This window comes from Tympanuchus pallidicinctus, unplaced genomic scaffold (assembly GCF_026119805.1).
Source record: "Tympanuchus pallidicinctus isolate F22 unplaced genomic scaffold, pur_lepc_1.0 scaffold16, whole genome shotgun sequence".
Lineage (NCBI taxonomy): Eukaryota > Metazoa > Chordata > Aves > Galliformes > Phasianidae > Tympanuchus > Tympanuchus pallidicinctus.
In genome coordinates, this window is record NW_026294679.1 from 23374510 (window position 1) to 23397947 (window position 23438).

The 23438-nt window shown below is 43.9% G+C and overlaps 2 protein-coding genes and 1 long non-coding RNA gene across 10 annotated transcripts in view; 2 read left to right on the forward strand and 1 right to left on the reverse strand.

Moving 5' to 3' along the window:
- Nucleotides 1-3282: 3282 nt before the first annotated feature.
- Nucleotides 3283-4435, forward strand: LOC128077898 (uncharacterized). Its single transcript, XR_008205209.1, has 3 exons — nucleotides 3283-3367; nucleotides 3614-3778; nucleotides 4313-4435. It is a non-coding gene; the product is annotated as an uncharacterized LOC128077898 (long non-coding RNA).
- Nucleotides 4436-14486: 10051 nt separating this feature from the next.
- Nucleotides 14487-22687, reverse strand: NUDT13 (nudix hydrolase 13). 8 transcript variants are annotated; one of them, XM_052677522.1, is made up of 9 exons: nucleotides 22614-22687; nucleotides 19389-19497; nucleotides 18748-18887; nucleotides 18036-18143; nucleotides 17554-17663; nucleotides 16537-16662; nucleotides 16306-16417; nucleotides 15486-15640; nucleotides 14487-14918 (listed from the first exon to the last, which is right to left on the reverse strand). In XM_052677522.1, exons 2-9 carry the CDS (start codon nucleotides 19466-19468, stop codon nucleotides 14715-14717), a joined length of 1035 nt encoding a protein of 344 aa, XP_052533482.1. In that variant the 5' UTR covers nucleotides 19469-19497; nucleotides 22614-22687; the 3' UTR covers nucleotides 14487-14714. The 8 variants fall into 8 exon arrangements, with proteins under 8 accessions (XP_052533482.1, XP_052533484.1, XP_052533483.1 ...); XM_052677524.1 differs by having other exon boundaries at nucleotides 19389-19493; nucleotides 22614-22681; XM_052677523.1 differs by lacking the exon at nucleotides 22614-22687 and adding an exon at nucleotides 22063-22364.
- P4HA1 (prolyl 4-hydroxylase subunit alpha 1) overlaps nucleotides 22479-23438 on the forward strand; it is a 28227-nt gene continuing 27267 nt past the window's right edge. The window contains exon 1 of the mRNA XM_052677508.1: nucleotides 22479-22584. The gene's annotated coding sequence lies outside the window, so the exon portion shown is untranslated. The remainder of the gene's footprint in view (nucleotides 22585-23438) is intronic.

Sequence of the window (23438 nt, forward strand, 5' to 3'; positions counted from 1 at the left end):
AAGGCAGAGTGTGTAAGCCAACAATTACCTACAGGTATTGAAACCACATCAAGCGTTACTTTCAGCCAGGAGCACAAATAGGACAAATCTTAATTCCAAGGAAGCCACAGAACAAAACAGCAGGATATTCAGAAAAGCACATGCAGAGAAGAGCTCATATATTTGCTTTTTCAGTCCCACTCAACAAGGTTGTTGAAATCCTTTGTATAAGAAAAGAAGGACATCAGTCTGCTGACAGCAACTTCTCCAGGTAATTTCTCTTCACAGCAGGCAGTATTTCAGCATATCTTTTACTTTAAGGAGAGAAAAACATACATTTAAATGCATTAGAAAGAGACAGACAATGTCCTCAGGTACTTCCACAGTGTACACAGCAGCTGAATGTTTTTCTCTTGTAGGGGACTAGATAAATAAAGCACTTTATCCAAGTTGATGGAAATTTAAACTCTGACTCTAAAAAACAGAACAATACTTTGTAGTGAAAACAGGATCCTCTCAAGTGCTAACTGTTCTAGTTACTCTCCAAAGGATAGTGGGTTTAACAGAGCAAAAATACCCATAGGGTATTTTTAATGAGTTGCTCAGAAATTCCTGAGCAAGAAGTTTTTAATACAATAGCAATTTACCTTGGTAAGCTACATCTGTTTAGCACAGACTAAAATTGAATTCACCTCATTATTCACTCAGCTTTAACGTTTTCTTCTGGCTAAAAACAAAGTGGACTAAACTGACCAAAACTCAAAACGTGTAACACAATAGAAAGCACAGCAACAACAACAAAGCAGCAAAGTCCCAAGATACAGCAAGCAAGGATTTGCTCAAACAGAACAGCCACACACAAAAAAAAAACTGCTTACCTTCAGAAGGGCACAGATTCTACAGAAACCTCCATCAAGAAATGCCCTTCCTTCCACTGCCATCCCTTAAATGAGGGCTGGGAAGGGGTGGATCCTGACTTCACCACTCCGTCATTCAGCTGCATTGCTGTACCTGAGCTCCCACGGGTCGGCCCTGCCTTCCCACCAGGTGCTCAATTACTGTTTTAAGCCCTGACTGAGCCTTTCCTCTACACTATTAAATAGCTATTTTAAACAAAAATATGGTATAACGAATATTTAATGCTTGACTTCCTGTTGCATCCAGTTTAACCTTTCTTAATATATAAGTCTTTATGTTCTTAAACTACAGTATTGCAAATGGAAATTAAGTGCAGTTTTAGTAGCCAGGAGGCTGACCTGAAATTACTTTGATATACTGTTTCATCCAATAACATAATGCTTGCAATATTGTACCTTTGCGCTCATATGGGTTTTGCACTCTTTTCCTCCACACCCTTGACACATTCGATCAACCTCAAATCACATCTTATTGCTTTGTATCTTTTTCCTATGACATTATAAACCTCAAGGCTGGTAGGGTTTTTTGTTGTTTTTGTGAATACCCTAACAAGAGAGAGGAGAAGAATTTAGCCTTGCTGATGGCTGATGAGCTTCACAGAAAACTGGAAGGGATGTTACAAAGAATTTTCTTGTTTTCCCCAGAATCCATCAAAACTGCAGGTGTAACAGAACCAGGGGGGAAAAAAATCAAATAAAGAAAGAACAGTTGTACTGAAAGTGACCAATAGGTTGAGGAGGATGAGATTTGGGTGGGAGACTTTAGTAAGGGTTAAACTCAGGAAATGAAATCACTGAATAGATAGAGACAAAGATAAAAACTGAAGAAAGGTGCTTCAGTGTGTAAGTGCTCATATGTGAATTCAGTAAGTTTAAATAAGAAAGGGAGAAATATGTGATGCTGGAGGCGTAGCTAAAGGAAAATACTGTTAGTTCCAGAAAGAGAGGCTTGCTTTTTTGAGTATCAAATGTGCAACAGAGTAGACTTCTTTAGGAAAAAATAAGAGCCAAAGAGAGTATAATTAAAGGGAGGACTGAGCACAAGCAGTATGAGAGAAAATGATAGAGTAAAAGAGAATGTACAAGAAACTTCAGTACCTGCAGCTACCAAGAGTGACAAGGGAGTCCTGAGAGACAGGAAGCTCGTACCAGCCTTGTAGGTATATTATTGGTACTCACAATCAAAGCTTCAGCATCAAGAATAGATAAAGATGATGTACAGAGGACTGCTATGGCCATAGTAATTGCTATAAAAAGGATTGCCAGCAAGTAAAGTTAACAACACTTCCTGAACTGAAGAATGAACAACATATTTTAGTGTTCAAGAAATCTCTTCAGGTAGAACTCTGCCCTGAGGAGAGCAATACTACAGCATCCTTACAGAGAGAACTGGAATAATTTCTCTACCACTGTTCTCTAAAAGAGGCTCCACTCCTCTTCTGTATCCTGAGGATTTTTATCATCTTCCTATTGCTTACATGTATTTTAAAAAAAATAAAAATAAAAAAAAAATCATCCAACGACCATAACTAGATAGATCCCTTTCTCAGTGGAAAAGATTGAATATGAGATACTGAAAGATCAAAGATTTTGCTTTGCTGTTTTTTAACCGAAAACATACAATGAGAGGCAAAGAAGAAAAACAAGGAAGGTGACAGGCAAAACAGAAACCTTGAGTGCCAAAAGCAGAGATGACTCTTTTCCATTTGCCCACCCATTATCAGGTTTCAAGTTACTAGAAACATCTCAAAAAGGTGTCACATCATAGCCCCAAGAGAAGATGGGGCTGTCCTCAGTGGAGGTGGCTGCGTGAGTCGGACAAGCAGACCAGGAATTCCCATCATCAGTTGGAGTAACAGAAGGCTAATCCCATTCCTTTGAGATTTCACACTCAATGAGATGCACATATTGGGGGGGGGGGGGGGAAATGAAGGAAGAAAAAATAAAACAGAAGCCAACAACGCGATCGCAGAAAAATACATAAGCGAGTGTTTTTCTGTAAAAACAGAAAACAAACAAAAACAAAACAAAACAAAAACCTCTGAGTTGTAGTAGAATGTTCTGAGTTGGAAGGGACGTGTAAGGATGGAGTCCAGTTCCTGGTATAGAATAGCTTGTTGCAATGCTTATGTAGAATTTTCCATGGCGTACATTATTTATTCAAGAAACATTTATGCAAAAAGCATAGCATGCATTTAGCTGTATTAGCTCTGACTCCTGATGGCCTTGATGGTTGTATGGTAACTGTTGAGTCACGGCCTCAACCACTGAATGAGCATCTGGGGAAAGGACCGGGGTTGTCCTGGGAGCACAGGTGAAGGCAATTCAGCTGTGTGACCAAATGGGGTGGAGCCTGGCTGTACCTCTCTTAGACCTCATTTAAGGGCTGACTGCCACTAGGAAAGGATCTCTTTCTGAAGATCCCTCCTTGGTAAAGGTTTTTCCAGCAATCCTAGGATCTTCTGTTATGGGTGAGCAATTTTTCCACTTTTTTATTTCTCCTGTCAGTTGTGCTAGTTCTTCCATCATCATTTCTTTGTTGTAAGGCTTTTTCTGTTATAGCTGTCTGTTCATTTGCCGCAATGGTACAAGACATCCAGTGGTAAAGCAGAACGTGAACTTTCTCCCTGATTACTTTCGTGAAGCTGGATGCTATTTCTAGTTCCAGTTCTAATTAGGAATTATTTTTGTCCTTTCCCCCTTTGTTTCTGCTGTAGAATTAGGTAACCCAGGCTATATGTGAGCTGAGAGCAGGACAAAACTATGCACTGATGCCTCAAAAAGAGATTGTGTGGAATGATACTGTGCTGAGGTGAAACCTAAAGGCTACTGCTGATAGAAGCAGCTGATTTCTGTCTGAAGTGGCGAGTCCTGAGAACAGGGTGAGTGCAACAGCAGGTGGCCTGCTGCAAACTATCGGGTGCCTTTTTCAACACCCTCACATCTTTAGCTGCTGAAAATTCAGGTTTTCTGGCTGTTGTTGGTGAGATCAGGTCTTAAGGCTTACTTTAGCCAACAGTATGGGTTTCTAAGCATATTGCCATACAGCATCTTCTAGTCCTGGGCCCTCTGATGTTGGGTTGAGATCTCTGTGAGAGTTTGCAGCCTGTGCTCACAGTTCTGCTGGAGGGTTCTCTTGAGGCACATCTCAAGCTGAAGGGACATCTTCAGTGTTGCTGATATAAAGGAGAGAAAAAGATGAAATTGACCAAACCTGGAGATGCCCCCTGCTGTAGATGGGGCCCTGGGCAGCCTTGAGGAGGGCAGTCAACCCACGGCAGGATTTGGGGCTGAGTGGGCTTTGGGGTCCCTTCCAATCTAAGCTATTCCATAGTTCCCTGATATATGAAATGTAACTTTGCATTTCTTGTATCACTGTTCTATTCCCATCTGATGAAAATGCTTCTGTTTGCCAGCTATTCTTTTAGAAGGGGGAGCTGGACATCATTCTGCTGTTGGAGACTGAAGAGCAGCAGTGGGAACTACCTGCTGAAGGCCTAACTATCTGAAAAATGTTAGCATCGTGATCTGCCTGTTCAGAGAAGAGGAGTGTTTGAGGCTTGCAATGCACTTAATGCAGTGTTGCAATTGGGTGACACAGCTACCCTGAGAAAATCCAGTCCTCTTAACACTGAGTGCACAGCAGGCATTGTGGCAGTGCTGGAGCAGCACCTGTCGTTGGTGGCTGCAGCAGTCCAGGCCTTCTACCTGCGGGACCCTGCTGATCTGTGGACATGTTGCTCTTTTCACACCCTTCCCTCAGATGAGCATGTGATGACCATAATTAAGGGACAAGTTGCATTAGAGGAATCGGAATCGCTTACTAAGTTCTGTGGGAAATTACTTAAGGCCTAACACTGTTTTGTTTTTTTTTTTTTAAATATACCTTTTTGGTATAAGTACTGTTTTGCATTTTTAATGTATTATGTTAATGATGTTCACGTTTATTTAGAGATGCTGGGAACCTGGAATATTCTTTGTGAAGTCTGAAAAGTGACTCATCCATCTTAGGCAAATATGCCTATCTGACATACTATCTCAGATAAAGTCGGTAATATTGGTGATTAAAAATGAAATTTGCATGGAACTGCTGGAAAGTTGATGCTCACACAGAGCACAGTTACACTGCATTGACTGTTGTTTTTTTTTCTTGCTTTGGCTTTTCAGTTATATTCACCAAGTGTTTGTATGTACAGCTTGTGCAGCAGAAGTTTGCCCCAGGCAGGAGCAATGGGTACACGCTGCTCCTTTTATCCCACCCTCAGCACAAAGCCCATGAGTTGGGCATGAAGCTGGTGATTATTTTCTATTGATTTTTGTACTTAGTTTTGTCTGGGGTTTGGTCCGAGAGGTTTTACTTGTAGATGGCCTTTTTTACAGAGTAGCATGAGCAAGTTGTCAGTTCTGATTTTTCTGCAAATGCAGTATTGTGGGGGGCTACGTACAGAATGGAGCACTCCTGTGCTTCCGCCTCTCAAAACCATTCCAGGCAGGATTGAAGTCTCAAGGCTGGTGCAGCCCATGCCTATGTATGCCCATCAAATCTGGCATGAAGCATGTAGAACATGCTACAGTGTGTCTTTGCAGTACAAAGTAAGCGTAAGCAACATCTGAGATAGGAACAGCGTGAGACTTGTTTGCTGCAAATGCAGAAGGCTCAGTGTGCCCTTGGTCTCTGCTCCAAGTAGAAATGCAGCCACATCTGAGAGCAAGTTTTCTTTTCTGAAATTCCCTGCCCTGAAGCTTGTGCCTCGGTGCAGCATGTTTGTATAGGCTGTGCAGCTTAGCAGTTCAACACAGAACATTAATACAGTTACAGTATTAGTGCTTGCTCATGAGCAGCAGTTGGTGAGCTATAGGTCTCTCCCATGGCTTGCTTTTCAGTTACTTTTCCTGTAGACAGACTTGGCATGTCAGGTTATGGTAGCTTGCTTTGGAAGTTGGAATCTCTCTTCCTGCAGTGGTAATAAACCATTTTGGTCTTGTAGTCAGCTTTGGTCTCTCCTTCCTGGACAGCAGAACCGGATGCTCAGTGATGGGGAGTTCTTAATGCAGCCATTTACAGCTGTGCTCAAGTTTCTCACATATCAAGAATTTATCATTGCATCTCTTACACAGGCTTTTGGATTTGAAATTTTGTGCTCTAAATGCTGTGAAGCATATCCTGATCTTTGAAGAGAAATGTGTTCAGAAGTCCCCTGTGGGAGAGAGACTTCAGTAGCCTGAAGGGAAAAGATTATTTTAAGGTGAAGTATTGTCTGCATGCGTTTTGTATGCATTCCAGGGAAAAAAAAAAATGCATCATTTATCTCTTGAACTTGTGTGTTTCTAGCAGAACACAAAATCTAATGTTTCCACCTATGGAAAAATCCATGAATTTGTTCAAAGGAGGTGTGTGTGGTTTGTTCCCCTTCAGAATTTGTCTATTTACTCCGGGTTTTAGAAAGGGAAAAGTGGGAAGAAGAGGTTTTGACTGTTTAAGGTTTGTAGATTATAAAACTGGGAAATACCATTGGAATGGTTAGGTTTATATCTTCTAGTTATTGGAAGAGGGGAGCATTCTTATAGTATCACAATACCACTTCAGAGAGTAATTCCAAGCATGTGCAATTTATTCACAATATGTATACAGCTGTGACTTCAGTGCCCTGCTGTGGGAATTACTGCATTCACTTTGTTTTTCATGTAGACTATGTGATACTGCAGCAGAATGTCTTTATATCTGACTGAAAGCACCTCAGGCCCATTTCCCATATTGTTCTCCACGTATAAATGGCAGAGCACTATATAACTTGTTTTGATTTTTCTCAGTAAGAAATATCAGTTTGAATAGCAGCCATTATGAAATGTGCTGTGAAAGGCAAGTGGAGGAAGAATTGCTTACATTCCTGCTTATGTTGAATGGGGAGAAATGGCAGGCTCTGTGACGTACTCGTAGTTGTTGCTTATGGCAGAACATTACTTCCAGCAATCTGTTAATAAGTCAGGAAGGTGAGAGCTACATGTAATCGGTGAATACATAATGCCTGCAAGTACTTCAACCAAGTTTGTTTTTCTTAAGACTTTCTCAAAAAAGTTGAAAACCTTTCTCCTTTGTGTGCTTCATATAGATGCTGTGCCTTCTGCAGATGAGTATTAATTCCTCTATTATGTACCAGTAGAAGTCATGGCTTCACTATTTATCTTGGTTCTATAAGTATTAAGGTATACTAACTGAGTTAAGAGATGACTGAAAGGTGTTAGTCGTTTGGTTGGTTGGCTGCAGAAATTGTTTAAGCTTCACTGAGAAGCAATCCCAGTGAATAACAAGTAGTAATCTGTCTCCTTTAGTCAGAGCTGGCTACGACTATCTCCAGATGATCCAATAAAAAAAATAAAAAATAATAAAAAAATAAAAATAAAAATAAATTGCAAAAAAAAAAAAATCTGAGCATTTGCCAGTTCAAAATACCTTGACTGCTAGCTGCTTGGAGTTCCAGTGTGCAACTTTTGGGGTCTGAATATTTGAATTGAAAGACAAAATAAGCATTAAAAGCAAAGTAAGTGGAAGAGAAAAACACTTTGGAGACAACAAGGAATGTCACTGTTTACTCTCTTATTTTGGCTAATACTGTATAGCACTCTGGTAGTTCCCCATGATTTGCTTGTCTTTTTACTTATTTGCATAGAAGGAATAATGTGGATTTTCAGTAAAAATGTGTATAGGTGCCAGTGCTGGCATGGCAGTGCAAACTAAAATCCATTTCAGGAAAATGAAAGCTCTGAAGTGAGTCCTAGCGATGAAATCTTGACACTGCTATGGCCAACACTTGATGTGAAGGAGCTTGGGAGAAGCTGTTTGTCTTCCTCCAGCGGATGGTGAGCAGGATGATGCACTTTTCCCATCACAAACAGTTATTAGTGGTGAAAGAGGAGCAATTGTATGGTTTCTTTGCCTACTTCTGTCATGTCCTGTGGCTGTTAGAGTTGTTACTTGTGGGCAGTCATTTCTGGTTGACACAACCTGTTTGTTTAAGCCACAAAGTCTGGACTTCTTAAACAGTAAGATATGCACTCCAGTTTCTGATTTTGATAGCAGTAGGTCAGGAGCACCATGCACACATGCACCAGATCAAGTACCTGGCATTCACTATCCGTCAGATGGAAAGTGTTGAAACATGTAAGACCAACTCCCTGTTAATACAAAGCTTTACTAGTATGTGGTCCATTCTGATGGCAGCAGTAGTCTTAGTTTGTGTATGATTCTGTTAATGAAACTTTTTCTTAAAACCTTACTACAGGCAAGTTGTGTTAAAGCAACTACATCTGAAAATACTGGCCGTGCACCTGAAGAGGAAGATGCTGAGTTGACATCAGTTGATGTGGATATGAACCTAGTAACTAACCTGCTTGAATCTCATAGAGCTCAGGCTGGACTGGCAGGACACACCTCTATCACTTTACAGAGCATGGGCATGTGTTTAACTGAAATTAGGTAGTATTGGCTCTAATAAAGGTGCAACAGAATAAGAGGCTGTTTCAATTCAGGAGACGTGACTGATTGGGAAAAGAGACAGAAGGAGTAGCACCATCTGGGAGAAGAGATGAGGTCTGAATTTAAAGCATTTTATAGCATGCTAAGTATGGATTTAAAGGCATAATTGAATGCTGTCTATATGCATACTATCTTAGACAGGATTAGGATTTTTCCACTAGTAGTATGCTTTCGGAAAACTGCAAAATGATGTTGTGGCTTGAATGAAACTCTTGTTTCAAAACTTTAAAGCTGATGCTCCAATTTGCTGTATTTCCAAAATGTCCTTTACCCATAGCAACGTGCTGTCAATATCTGGAAAATGTTGCTGCATTCATGGGGAGACAGGAATACCATGCAGGAGGGACAGTGTTCTCTTTTGTGGATTTGGGACTGCTGATTCAATGCTTATTACACATTCAATTGTTTTTCTGAAAACACAAATGCTGCATTGTAAAACCTCTTGATAATTGTTGTAAAAATGCTTTTTACTAATTAGGAGTATTTGAGTAATCTGATAGAACATGTAAATATTGCTATAATACTGAATTTATATTAAATAGAAACAGAAATAAAAATACAACTTGATTGCTGGAGCTGCTTTTTTTTTTTTTTTCATTGAAGAATATGCATAACTTCCGTAGCAAAGTGTTGGAAGTTCTTGGAGTTAAAGCACTTTCACTGTGGGGACTTTTTTGGATTCCATTATGACTGATTGGGTGACAGTAGTACATGTGTATGGACTCAGTCTGAACAGCTTGGTTTTGTTGTTTAGGGAAAATACAACCTGGAGATGCTTTCACATAGAATGAATAATCTCTGGGTACAAAGACTTTATTTTAACCAGGTAAATATGAAAGAAAACACATAGCAATTCTTGATCTGTAGAGAACAAAAAGGCAAACTTGCTGGATCCTTTGGACTTCTCCATATCTTTTCTATTTTTCCTTCCATGCAACAAGTCAAGCGTCTGTGCAGGCAGAAGAGAAATTCAGTGGCTGAGCTTCTGCTGCTGGTGAGATTTTTTTGGAACACACTTAGAAACACAGTGGCAGTATCATTATCTAACTGCTGGGCCAACAAAGTTTGTAATAAAAAGTCTTTTGAAAGTAATACACTATCCACTGAAATTCAAGAGCCCATCACAATTTACAGTGAATACTTGCTGACTTTTCAGCTACACTGTACTATGGTGGTTTTTGCAACTTTTTTTATTTCTTGTTGGTTTGGTTGTGTTTTTCTACTATTTGTTGAGTTGGGCCTCTTTGTTTCATAAATGAGGAATTTCTTGTAAGATGTTTCAGTACAAATAAAAAACATGGAGACTATACATGAATGAAATGAGTGTGAACAAGGAGTGCAGTGGCTGTGCTGTCTCTGCATTTGGCTTCTTGATGCTGTGTAAGAATGAGGGGCTACTATGATGCTACTGAAGTTTGTGGAGTTTAGATTGCAGAGTGGTGAGGTGCAACAGGGGTTAGACAGATGCTGAAATCCAGAAACAGTTCTTGCATCTAGCAGGCAAGGATAGCCAGCAGTTAGTGCTGGAAAACAGGCATTCTTCAACATTAGAAAGGGTTTACATTTTAACAGGCAGCATAGTTAACAAGGAAACTACCTAATATTTTCTATTGAGTTGTTAGATAAACTTAAATACTTTCACAAATATGCTTGGACTTGAGAGTATGAATTGCCTGTGGCTTGTATTGTACAGGTCAAAAAATGTCAGAGGATTCTTTAAAAGTGTTATCTGAAAAACATAACCTGAGCTAAGTTCAGAACAAAGCAGCTCTTTCAGAGGCACTCTGGCTGATCTTGTTTCTTGGGTAATATGATTTTTATCAACTGGACTATTATTCCTGTCAGGTGGCATTTACTCCATCTCCTTCCTTTGTTTAGCAGCTTCACGATGGAGACCTTCAGTAACACGGGTTTACTCACTGGAGAATTTGCCATCTAAGAATCAGCACTTGCACGCTGCCTCTTGCACTGCTCTCAAGTAGCACACAAGGCATTTCTGCTTTTAATTTTGAAAGAGTTCTCAGCAAAGGAATCCTGATGGAATTAATTAGGGAAGACAAGTGCAGCATGTTTCCCTTTCAACGGCTTGCTCAATCAAATGGAATTACGAATATTATGAACCAGTACTTCGTTCCAACTAACTATTCACTTTGCTCACTTGAGCATCCAATGTTTGTACAGCTTTGCTTATCCCAGGACTTCTAACCCTTCCCAGAAATGCAGTTTTCTTGTTTGTGGCATAATCCCTGGAGCCTGGGTTCTGAATGGAGTTGTTGTTGACTGGTATGCTGCAAGCAAGAAGACAACTATAACTGATCTTTCCTCTTCAGTATACCAGACGGAAATCAATCCCATGAGAAGGTAGAGATCTTGAACTTGTTCAGACTGTGGAACAACTGGACAGTTTGACAGCTGCCTCTTTTTCCCCTGGTCAGCTCTATGGAGTAGACAGGAACCTGAGAAAGGGAACCTCTAACTAATCTCTGTTAGCAGGGGGTGTGCAGTTCAGCTCAGAAGTTGGCAGCTCATGGGCCAGCAGTGTTGTCAGTGTGAGCTCAGCTCCTTTCAGGTCACTGGGGAGGAGATGCTGTTCAAGAGGAGCAGTGTTTCAGTGCAGCAAGCTCTGCGCAAATGCGGATTTGGTGGTGTTGCCTGCTACTTGGAGTCTCTGTGCCTGTAAATAAATCGTTATCAGAATCCTTGCTGTATAAGTAAGCAGATGGCAGCCTCCCCTTTTGCCATGAGGGACTGCCACCCTGTGTAGGACTTCTCTCCTTTTCTTTCCTTATAAAATAAGAGTAACAATTACCTCCAGAACAAGCATTAGTAGAAATAGCAGACAAGCAATTTTTACGAATATTTGCACAGCTCCTGCTGCAGCTATTTATGTAACTTGAGAAACTGGAGTTGTTTTCAGTAGCAGCAGGAGTCAGAGCAGGCCCTTTGTACCACCTCAGGGTCCTGTGGGATGCTGCAGAGGCTGCAGCAACAGCTGCTCCTCCCCCTTGGCATTTCTGTCTTGGAACAGAACACAAGTGCATCTGTTCTGGCAGGTCTGAGATGAAAATGTATTTCTTCCTCCAACTTTATTCTATTCCTCTACAAAAACACCACTGAGGAGGACAGTTGGAATTCTTGGTGTAAACAAGCAAATACAAAGCCTCTTTAAAAAAAAATAAAAAAAATCAGTGAACTGCTCAAGAATATGAAAAAGTTGGGAGCATGAAGCTTTGGTTGATATGCATTGAGGGTGCTCTCAGACACCATCGAGATTACTGCATTGTAAGGATGGGTAAGATTTCCTATTATGGATTCCAGGTGCTGATGATAATAAACTCAATAGCAAAACCCGGGCCTTTAGGGCATATAGCTGAGATAGCTATTGTTGTTTCAGCTTATCTTTTGTATGTAATCTTACAGTAAAATATAGATGAGCTGTTCTGTTGAGGTAAGACAGGAACCACGTACAGGTGTAGGAATACATGCTGGCTGTGCTTCCAGGCTAGGAAACTGCTCTGTGACATGCAGTGTTGGGGGTTCAGGTGTGAGGCTGAAATATTTCCAGGACAGGTGTTGTCCTTAGGGTAAAAGGAGGAATGAAACCCAAGGATGGCAGCTGTGCTAATCTAAGTTAGCTGAGCATAGCCCTGATGTTTTTAATTTGGTGAAGGTTATAAACTGTACCTGCAGTTATAAGGCCATATTACAGTTATAATGCTGATAAAGGATTAAATGTTAAATAAAATTATACCCCGTTGACTGTTAATACTGATGGCTGAGAATTTAAGAGATGACAGTTTTATTCCTGCTCTCTGCTGTTGGTCTTTACTGTCACTTTCTTATGGTACATTTTTCTGCAGTACCACTTGCTTTGACACTCCTAGTTTGCTTGTGAAGTGAGATATGATTTAGCTATGGAATTCTGCAGGCTGTGTACTGACAACATCTGTATTTAACTATCCTATTTCCTGCAGATCACTGCTGCAAACCTTCTTGTGACTGGAGGCATACGTAGTTTTACTAATAAAACCTCTCTAGGTGTTTGTAGCTCAGACAGACCAGCGAGGCTGAATTTGTGTGTTTGTTCTTTGCTTTTGCTGTGTTCCTGTGACACAAATAACCAACAGCTTTTCTTAGATAAAGTTGCAAAACTGCTCTTGTCCTGATGCGTATTTATTTAGCATCATGTTGAATGAATGACATCTGGCAGGGTTTTTACCCTCACAGCTGCTTGCCATCTGTTAGTAAGCCAAGGTGAATATGTTCTAAATGGCAGCTGCAGGCTGGGCTGCTGATTTCATTTCAGCAGTGCTTCCCTGTGAATGCCACAATATAAATAACTGGGTGCCAAGAGCACGGGCTAAAGAATTTTTTGAAAAGCGGTATAAAATGTGAAATGCTTTAACAACCTGTTACACTCTGAATACAGACAGAGCTGCAGCTCTTATTGCTGTCCTGAAGTCTGTGGGTGTCAGCCTCAGCCTGGGCAGCCCATCAACTTGCATCACCCCACAGGGACATCCTGCCAAGCCAGCTGTGTATCAGCAATGCAGAGGGGACAGTTCTGAAGGAGCTGGTGATGGTTCTTCCAGTTGGAGCCTCCTGCCTGCCTGCCTGACAGAGTAAAAAGCATAATTTGCTAAGTAGTAACCCATTGTTTCCCAGCAAAAAGAGGTCAGTTTTCTCTGCTATCAAGTTCTGGTCATGCTGCAGCTAGTTTGATGGACATATACTGTGAAGCAGAAGAACAGTTGCATACTCAGAGTTCAAATTGCTGCACAAGTTACACACAGCCATTCCTTTGCTCTTTCAGGATAATGCCTTTGCAGCTTTTTCTTGTTATTTCTCTTTCTACCACAGAGCAGATCCTGTGTGGATATTCAGAAAGTACTGAGCACACCAAACTGAGTTTGTAATCTGGAAGCAAACCTGGGTCACATTATGGAAGTGCATGGAGCGAGGTAGGGAGGTAAGAAGAATGCGGAAGGGGCGTGAGAAGCATAAATATCCTTCTGGCTGGGGTCTAATGCTTCAGTGTTCTTATTGCAGGTAAGAGGAAGAAAGGAGTGGGGATGAAAGTGCAAATGGCACGTTCCAGAGATGAGAGAGGAAGAGAAAAATGGAGTATTAAAATGATGGAAGAGAAAACAGGAGCAACCACCACAAAGAGAAGCCGAGAGGCATATTTCAAAGGAAACTGGAAGCAGGAGAGTTGCAGTTAAGTTCAGTTGTGCACGAGTTCATCTAAAGGTCTGGCTGGGCTGGAGGGGAGGCACCAATAATGCTCCAATCTGTACCAACTTTTTGTCCTGTTCCCCCTTCAAGTCTCTGTACTGATAGCTTAGCAAGCTTCACATTTGAATTCTGGCCAAGTAAGCAGGAAGGACTGAGCCTAAAAAAGCAGCAGATCCTTCCGTCTGCCTCCTCTGCTTTCTTTTCCCCTTAATCTTTGTCACTCTCCCTGCAAACGTGATACCATTTCACCAGTAAAGCAAGACCAGTTCTCCAAGCAAGCCACAGACTTCTGGCACAGGGTGAGAGACATTTTGCCTTTCAGTAATATTATCTCACCTTTGAGTTTCTTGGGTTCTAATATGCTCATATATAGGCTTTGCTCTTCCACTCTCTACCACCAGGTAGCTCTATTCTCTCTTCCTTAGGATGGAAGTGTCATGCTCTGTATAGCTGGCAGGGAAAATGGTGTCTCCAGAAGTAGTTTCAGTTACTCTCATATATCATCAAAGGAGGAATACACTTATCATTTGGGGCAAAAAAAAGTTTCATATGAAACTGGAAGATTCAAAGGTAAGGGAAATGGAAGAAGGGGAGAGGGTACAGGCAGTGCCTTTCTTTGGTTTCTTTGATAGTCAGTCCAGATTGAGACACAGGTGAAAACTAAAAGGCCTCTCTCCCTTAATGTTTTTTTTCTGAAAAAATGCTGGGTTCAGATATCCATCACAACCTGTAGATGGATAAAATGGAGAGAAGAGGGTCATAGCTGCACTGGGCTCATTGTTCTGTTGCTTACTGGGCAACACCAGCGGCAGATGACAACGTTTTGTGCTTTGGGACAAAGAATTTTATTGTGCATTTACTACAAGTTGATGGATCTCAAAGGTGATCCACTGTGCAAGGAGTTGTCTGAGGATGATCAGAAATGTGTAGGTCTCTGTATCCAAATGTAGGATTGCCATCAGATTACACCTGCTGTACAACAGATTTCAGCTGTGGAAGCTTTCATGTCAAGCATTAGTAATCCTGGTAGAGGTACAGGCTTAATGAATTCATAGCACCTGAGTTGGCTGGGAAGTCTGCTGCTTAACCCACTCGTTGATCAGTTTGTGAGCAATGGCCTGTTTGGGAGGGAACCAGGGTAAAAAACTTCCGTTGTCTTGCTTTGCAGATCTGGGTTCTCGCTTGAGACCCTCCATGATTTCTTCCAGGCCAAACCAGCGGGCTTCCTCCAGCTCCAGGCTGTTCACGCTGATCTGGAAAGAATTAGGGGAGTACCAGTTTCCTTAAAACAGCTTCAAATGTGGGCAGCAGTCCCTCGTTCTTGCTCCTGCAAAGATCCCATACTAGAATAACTGGAGTGATTAATCCGTGCTGGAGTTAATTGTTGATGCCAGCACAGGAGAGGACATGACTGCCCACTGATGTTTCCTTAGGGAAGCCACAGGTCAGTCAGCCCTATTCCGTTGTGGCATTGGCCTGCAAAGTACTAGTGTCTGATCACAGTAATTAACATAGCAGAAGCTGCACGTTCTACAGCAGATAATGTTCTGAATATTAGAAGGTAACTGCTCTGCAAAGTTAAGAGGGAAAAAATGCAGAAGCATGATCTGGGCTTGTACATTCAGTGACCTGTGTAAAATTTTGCATGTTACAACAGAAGCAATTGTTGTTTTCCAGTCTCTTTTTCACTTATAGGAAGCTAGCTGAAAAAGCATTTAGAGAGGAGCTGATGCTATCCAAGGTAAAGTCTGTGGACTGAAAGAGATTCTGCTATGTAAGGTTGGCATTGAAATGCCTTGGGGGAATGCGAGTCCACTCACCTCCAATTGCTGTCTCCTCACCAATGCATGACAAGCTATCATTAAACAGCTGCTGGGGAAGGGCCAGTGCTGGGATGCTGAATACCAGAGTGACTCCACCTCCAGGCCCACCTCTTCTGCCACTTCTCGCCGGGCTGCTTCCTCCACAGCTTCACCTAGAAGCAGCCATACTTGAGTAAGGGCAGGCTGGCATCAGGGCAGCAAACCATGGCAAGAAAAAACGTAGGTACACTCATTTCTGAGGTGTTCTAGCCCTGACTGTTCAAGCGTGAGCAGGAGCTCTGGCTGTGCTGACCTAGGAATGCTTATTCACTGAATTGAGCATCTTGCTGCCAGTGCTTGCTTCCCTTAACCAACACTATCAGAGACACTCTTGTTTTTTTTCTGTATGCAGAGCCAATGGACAGAATGTGGGGCTACCCTTCTTTGTTTCCCTTTTTTTGTTTCCCACTTTCCCTCTTGTAATAAGAGGTCTGTAGTTTTGTTGGGTTTTTTTTGTTTTTTTTTGTTTTTTTTTTTTGAGCCAGAGGGTATGAGATATAAAACAGACTAAGAAGTATCTGGGTGTTACTGCTCTATTCTGGGAAGCCTTACACCTAAATTTACTATCGGGAACTACAGCAACTGATACACATTCATAATTCACCCATTCTCTTCACATATGTACTATTTTGAACCCTATCTGAGTAATGATGCTGACCCAATCCTCGTTTTTGTGGTATCAACCATGTGTCGTTCATCTTTTGTGAGCAAGCCCTTGGTTGATGTCCCACAGCTCTGCACATCTGAGGGCACTGTGCTGGACGAGAGGCCGCCTCACCTACGTCACAGTAGCCAGACAGAGCGGTGTACATCCCCTGAGGAAACGAAGCCTGTCGTGCAAGGAGGCAGCGGCTGCCATCAGACACCAAGATGATAACTACTGGAGACATCTAGAAAATGCACCCAAGAGCAAAGGAAGGAGTTCAGACCAAACAAGTAAGTGAAAGTGGGGACTTTTCCTAGCTGGCTGGGGGCACTCTGTACTTAGCTGTGCCGCTCAGGTGCTTACCTGTGGGTAATAAGTTATTCCACTGGCATGGCACACGCGCTTGCTGCCAGCTACATTTTTCTGAGTCGGCTGCCCGGTTTTGCTACAGTACTGGTGGGAATCGTGCCAGCGGAGAAGGGCCTGGGCCTGTGAAGAAGGAAATACTGGTCTATGGACAGCCAGAGCCAGATGATTCAGAGCAGTCTCCCCAAGTGATGCTTTGCTGTTTCATGCCCGTAACAGCATGCTGGGGAGAAACTCTGATTACATTTGGAAGCCTCTATAATGCAAATAAAATATGGGTACTGTTTTGATAAAGGGAGTCTTCTGCAATTGGTGTTCTGTGTTCATTGCTCTAGCATCCAAATTTCATCTTTTTAAGGGGAGGTGGAGGAAGAGTTGTTCCTTATTGGGATATAATGGGAGTACTAATGAGAACTGAACTATGCCAGGGAGACGCCAGCCCCAAATACCATTAGGGAAAAATAACCCAAGCATCATAAACTTTACAGAGCAGGAAAAGAAACAGTTATTTCTGCTTCTCTTATTGGACGCCTAATTTTCACACAAGTCTTTCCTTAGAGCTTCCAAACAGGGCATCTGGAGAGTAACAATTTGTAAGTGTGCAGATGTAACAGAGCAGCTCTGACAGAAGATCTGTAAGGCCACTCTTGGAATTCAGTTTGCCAAGAGGATAATAGAAAAGCCATGTGTGTTAATTGCCAAGGACAAACTGGGATTGCTGAAACTACCACTGCCACTGAGATCAGCATATTTCATGCTGGGCGTGCAGCAGGTTGATGCTAAGTGGCAAATGACTGCAATCATTGTTAAGCCTCTTGTCTGCTTCTCTTCCCATTGCAGCTTGCTTTTGTGACAGCAAATCTGGGAGAAGAGCAGTAATTTATAGCATCCTTGTACCTAGTTGGCTAAAAACTGACAGTAGATACTTCCACAATACATATGAAGACATAAAACAATGTGGGAGACAAATGTTAGGAATAATAACTTATTAAGGTTACAAATCCTGCACTGTACCGAGGCCAGCAAAGAAGAATCCTTCTCATCCACTACAAAGAAAGCCTTTCGTAAGTCAGTGAACGATCCCTTGAGCTCAGCCTCAACGACTGATCTTTCCAAGGCTCCTGCTTAAACAAAACAACAAATCTGTGATTTCATGAACTGCAGTTCTTATCCCAACTTTATACCCTTCACTGTTCCAGTATACGACCTCTAGAAGTTCCCGTGGAAGTGACATCACTTCAGCAGTACGCATTTCCAAACGTTAAGTGACCTGCAAACAGCCCACCTTTACAAACACACCCAGAGGAACCACAGCGCAACTGAGCTACAGTTTGGTGGCTCAATCACTGCGCTCACAGCAGCTCCTACAGAGGATCGACTGATTCCTCTTGACAGTAAATAATCACTAGCGTGGAGAAGGGACGCTGCCTCAGCAGCATCTTCATCTCAGTGCATCGAATGTGATGCTGACACAGATGGAAGAGGAGTCACCCAACCTAAATCCAGGGCAAAGTGTGGTACGTGCTCATCTGAACAACCAATCAGCACCGACTTCTCTATCCACTGTTCAGTCTCTCTGAATTTCTCCAGGATCCTTTTCATTTCTAAAGAGCAGGAGAAAGGGGAAGGAAAAGCCGTAAGGAAAATTAATTTGTATGACTGTGAAGCTCTTTCTGCCTAGCCAACGTTTGTGCAATCTGGGTTTGAGGCGGGGTGCTCATGTAAGAGCAGTGGTGGAGACCAGACATACAGCTTTCCTTCCTAGATGTTGTATCTTTAGACCATGTCAAGCTAAAGATGCAAATGTTTTTATGCTTGAGTAACAGCTGTCCATTCCAATTCTCTCTTATGCCAGCTGATACCTTTCTCGCAGAACTTCTCCCTGCTTTGGTGGCAAAACTTGTTGTCTGTTATCCTACCAGCTCTTCAGAAGTTATGGTCCCAAATATTCAAAATTTATAATCTCAAAGTAGCTCAGGTATATTTTGATACCATATGCATGTGAGGAGCTCACATCAATGTGCCAAGGTTTTAACTCCAAATAGACTTTTTTGGTAACAAACAGCATGCCTTATATAACAGGATGGTCTATGTGTGTTTTTTTGTTGTTTTTTTTTTTAACCCATGTAAGGTGTTGCTTGTTGCAAATGATCCTGCATCATTTGAGCTGCATGACCTGGGTGACGCCTTGTCTGGACACCTGCTTACCTGCTGCACTGAGCTGTGGTATCAAATATTTCTTCCCGACTTTCTGCAGGAAGGGTGAGAGATTGTGAAAGATGTAGAAAGTTCCCGAGGTCTGGGCTTGTCTACACAAGATGTCATCTTCCTTTAGCTTACTCAAGTATCTGCAGTAAGAAAAGAGTCGGAATGATGAATTTGAGATCACGTCAATATTACATGTGCTATGCTTATTTGGACACATTTCTTTCAGGCAGAGCAGATCCAAGATATGTAAACCAAGTCTCTCAATCCAAGAGGGTTCTTTAAAAGATGTGGTTGTTTGTGTGCTTCTTCCAGACTGTCTGAAGTTGTATTTAAATGAGGTGAGCACTGTCACTTCAAGACTGCCTGAATTTTTATTTTATTTTTTTTTTTTTGAGAGCTTTAATGAAAGCAGGCATTCATTTAGAGAGTTTCAGCCAGAGGCAACTAGCTCTTTTCCATAGTGAAGGGAGTGTAGAGATTTTGACCACTCCCATTTACAAAGCACACGCAAGACTCTTGCATCACTGCTGAACTGCTACAAGATGAAAGCTGGCATTAGATTTGGGTAGGGCTGTTTGTGACAGTGAATACAAGAGTGCCAAATCCTGGTCTCAGTGCAAATGAGTTAGATGAGAACTTACCTCATTTTTCTAATATAGGTGGAGTGTGACCTGCAGAAGAGAGCAGCTCTTCTATACGCTGCTCGATAAATCGCAGCCATAATCAGCACCTCTGGGAAGCTGTTTCTGTCTGAAAAGAGAAGCACAGAACATAACGCAGCAGCCTTGAAAACATAAGTTTGATTTAAAAGGTGCAATAACCCAATGCTACATGCTTACAGAACCTACAGAACGTTGGCATTTGCTTTCTAAAATAAGTGTGCACAGAAGGTCTTAAAGTGTTACAAGATGAGGTTAAATACTTCTCTCTGAACTCCTGTACCAGTGGGATAAGGAACAGTGAGAGTGGCTGCTTTCTTGTTTGTTTCCTACGCAGTTGTAATGGCCTCCATCCAACTGAACATCCTATTGCAGCAAGCAGCAGATCTGTGGGAAAGGCATTGATGCCAGAAGGGAATGAAAGACAAAATATCGGTGGCAGAAGAGAATTCCCAGAGCTTGATGAGAGGCAGCAGTTGCAGCTGAACTGGATCATCTCCAGCTGAGAATGGCTTTTGTGCCAAAGGATCCTACTACATTGTCAGCTCAGGCAGTCACAGACTGCCGCCTGAACTCAGCTTCAGAAAACAGCTATCTCAGGCATTCATCTGAAACAAAAATGAGCTGTGATTCACAATCCTCAGCAATTATCTTGAGTATTTCACTTTCCAACCACAGATCTCAAAGCTCTCTAAGGAGGAAGTTGCATTTCTTTAATCCTACAGGCTGGGATGTGTAAGCTGCACCAAGGAAGAGGTGGTGAGTCCTTCCTCTGAGGAAGGCTGGTGACGGCTCCTGAGCCAGGTGGTGCCTGAGCAGAGGCTCCTCTCCTTGCAGGCAGGCAGCCTCTGCTCAATGCTACGGAGGTGTCATGGTGGCTCCTGACATCTCTGCCCACCCTGTGGGAGGTGGACTGAGATCAGCCACTCTGCAAACGCATTGCCCACTTACTGCACTCGGAGCAGAAGGCGTGCTGTCTGCAGCAGCAGGAAACAGCTCTGGAAGGCCACCGTTGTCCTCAGCTGGAAGTACAGCTCCTCCAGCAAGCAGAGCGAACAGCAGCTGTCTGACCACACTGAGTCGCTCTTCCCCCAGCAGGAGCTCTGGGAAATGTAGTTCGGAAACCCTTGGCTCAGTTGGGTGGCTGACAGGATCTGCTCCGGCTTTCCGTCAGCTCCTGCAGCTGTGGAGCTGCTCTCCCTGTGTGCCTCTTTCTGCCAGAATTCCATATACTGTAATTTGCCAAGCAGGAGCTATTATGGGAACAATGCTACTGCAATAAGTTGAGCTGTTCTGAAAGTATTAGTTCCCCTTTGTTTAGTTTCTTTTTATCTTTGCAAGTTTCTCTGTTTTCTGTGTCAGTAGCATAAGGGCAGTGTTTGAAGTTAAGGACTGTGTGTTCCCAAAGAGGAAAATATGCCAACAACTGAACGCATCTGAAGAATGGAGCTGCTGAGTGTTCTAACACCCAGACCTGCAGCTGAGTTTGCAGTGGCTCTGATTGGAAAGTGCCCTTTGCCAGGGCAGATGACAGAGTAACAACATGTTTTGTTTTATGCCTTCATAGCTGAATACATTTCTTTGGTACTGAAAATGTTACCCTGGGCTGGAACCTATCTGCCTATATTGAAGATAAAGGGAATTTTATCAGCATGTAAATGTTTTCAGCACCTTTAGCTGTTTGGTGTGATTTCCTAATTGAGAAGTTGTCATGTAACTAGAGAGCATTGCTTGTAAAACATACTAAGTAGAGTAGGAAGGAAAAGAATAAGTAGAATACGTAGGGAAATGCCACTCTGGTATTTCTTTTCTCATTGCTTAAGTGTTTAGGTGTAATTGTTATTTGTGAGACTGCTCTGCTTCAGGAAACAGTCTTATTAACCTACAATGCTAATTGGATTAATGGACAAAACATCTTCCCTTAATAAGATAGAGCACTGAAGTGTAATCTCCAGTGTAAACTTGCCCTGCAGTTAAAACAAGCCAGTAGATCTGCTGAGCTGAAAACAGTTGTGGTAGTAATCTTGCTAGTTCTTGCTCTTCTGTCTTGCCAGCTGTTCCCAACAAGGGGACATGAGCTGGGACTGCCATCAGCTGCTAACTGCTTCCAATGCATCCAGCTAGCAAGCTCATGCTGAAAATGTGTGGTTGCACCACAAGGAACCTCTTGCTAAAAAATGTTTCTTTCCTTGGAAAAGGCTGGGGTAAGACAAACCACTTCTTTAAACAGAAAGTTAATGAGTAGTCTTCCCGTCTGTCATTATGCTGTAGATACAAAGTAACCCATAACTGATGAGGCTGCCCAGAGAGGCAGGTGGTGCCCCGGCCCTGCAGCTACTCAAGGTCAGGCTCGAGGGGGCTCCGAGGTCCTCGTGGAGCAGTGATTGACCCTGTTCATTACAGGGGAGCTGGACCAGATGGCCTTTAAGGGACTGTTCCAACTGCAAGGATTCGATAAAGGCTTGGCTTCATTTTATCACGGCTTCATTTTGTCAGCAGCCTCATCTTCGGTACTGACGCTCCTAGTTAATAAACAGGGGGGTCACGTCAGCCTGAGGAAGTCCCGTTAAAAATTAAAAAGTTAAAGGTTAGGAAGCTAAAGCGGCACTCTGGTTTAAGGACGAAGTTTGCCACATCTCCGAAGCTGCTGCTCTACCTCTGCCCACGTGTCCCGGCCTGAGGACTTTCAACCCGGAGGCCGGCGGACCGCTCCCCACTTCCTGCCGGCTGTAGGAGCTCTATTTCTGTTGGAAGTCGACCAAGGCGAGAGGAAGGGAGGCTTATTTCTGAGGGATGGTTCAGCTGGAACCCGGCTCTCTTTCCGCTGCGGCACGGCACCGGCAGCGCGCGCCGCAGCCACACGGGGACCGTCGGCGACCGCGCTCTTCCCGGAGGAGATCGAGGTGGCCGCGCGACGCGGACCCCCGGGCTGCGCCCCGCGCCCACGTGGAGCAGCGCCGGCGGCGGCGCCTGCGCACCAGGGCGGCCGCCGCTGTGACCGAGCTCACGTAGCGCGCCGGCCGCCGCCCGCGCCCCGCCCCCGCCGCGCGCGGCCCGGGAAGGCGTGGCCTGCGCGCCTATTAAAGCCGCGGCGGGCGGCACCGCGCGCGCGGAGCGTGACGGCGGCGGGCGGCTCGTGGGGCTCCGTCTGTGGCGCGCGGCCCGCCCGCTCTCTCAGGTGAGGCCCGGCCGCGCCGCCTCTCTTACCGGGACGGGACGGGCTCCGCGGGGGGTGGGGGCGATACGTGGCAGGCGCCGCGCCGCCGGTTCCCGGCCCTGCCGGCCGTTACGTAACGGGGGGGCGGGAGCGCGGCGCCGGGCTGGGACCAGGCCCGCGCCGCTGCCGGGGCGCTGCGCCGGGCGGAGCCTCTCCGCGGGGCCGGGGCTGCGGGCGGCGAGGCTGAGAGGCGGCGCCGCTTGGCGATCTCTGCGCCGTGCCGAGCGGAGCCTCTGCGCCGTGCGCGGGGCGTGCGGGAACGCGTCGAAACGAGACCGAGTTTGTAGGAGGACTCTGTCGGGCGCGGAGATCGCCGATAAAGCCCGTGTCGGCGCGGTGTCTTCGCTGTCACTCGCTCTGCGTGTTTCTGGGCGCCTTCTTCCAGGAACATCAGGCAGAGTTGCTGCTCCCCTTGAGAAGAAGGGGCTTTTTGCCTGCGCGGGTGCCCATTCAGCAGGAAGGAGCTCCCGCTGTTACTGCTTTCCAGCTGTTGATCGCTGGGATTTTCGTTGTGAGCGTTCTTAATTCTAAAAACATCTCTGCAGATATTGTGCTGAGGCGTGAATAGGAGGATAGCCTTCTGCTTGTTGTGTCTAATAAGATAAGCGCTCTGCTGCGTTGCCAGAGCTCTTTGTCTTGGCTTGGAAAGCTAAAACAAACGTGCTTTGAGAGGGCTGTCTCCATTCAGTCCTGCTATGCCAGAAACCTACTGGAAACGTGCTTCCATCCCCGGGTTACACACTTGTGTGTGGACTTCCCTGCTCTACAGGATTGAAACTTCAAGCACGCTGCTGATGTTGGCTCTGGAATTCATT

Excerpts from the sequence above, each read along its gene's own strand:
- NUDT13 (XM_052677516.1), bottom strand. The coding sequence starts at position 20,635 with ATGGAATTCTGGCAGAAAGAGGCACACAGGGAGAGCAGCTCCACAGCT. Across the intron at positions 19,494-20,357 it reads CGCCTTCTGCTCCGAGTGCA|AAACAGCTTCCCAGAGGTGC; the intron begins GTAAGTGGGCAA and ends CTTTTCAGACAG. Across the intron at positions 16,663-17,553 it reads ATTCTTCTTTGCTGGCCTCG|GCCCAGGCCCTTCTCCGCTG; the intron begins GTACAGTGCAGG and ends CCTTCTTCACAG.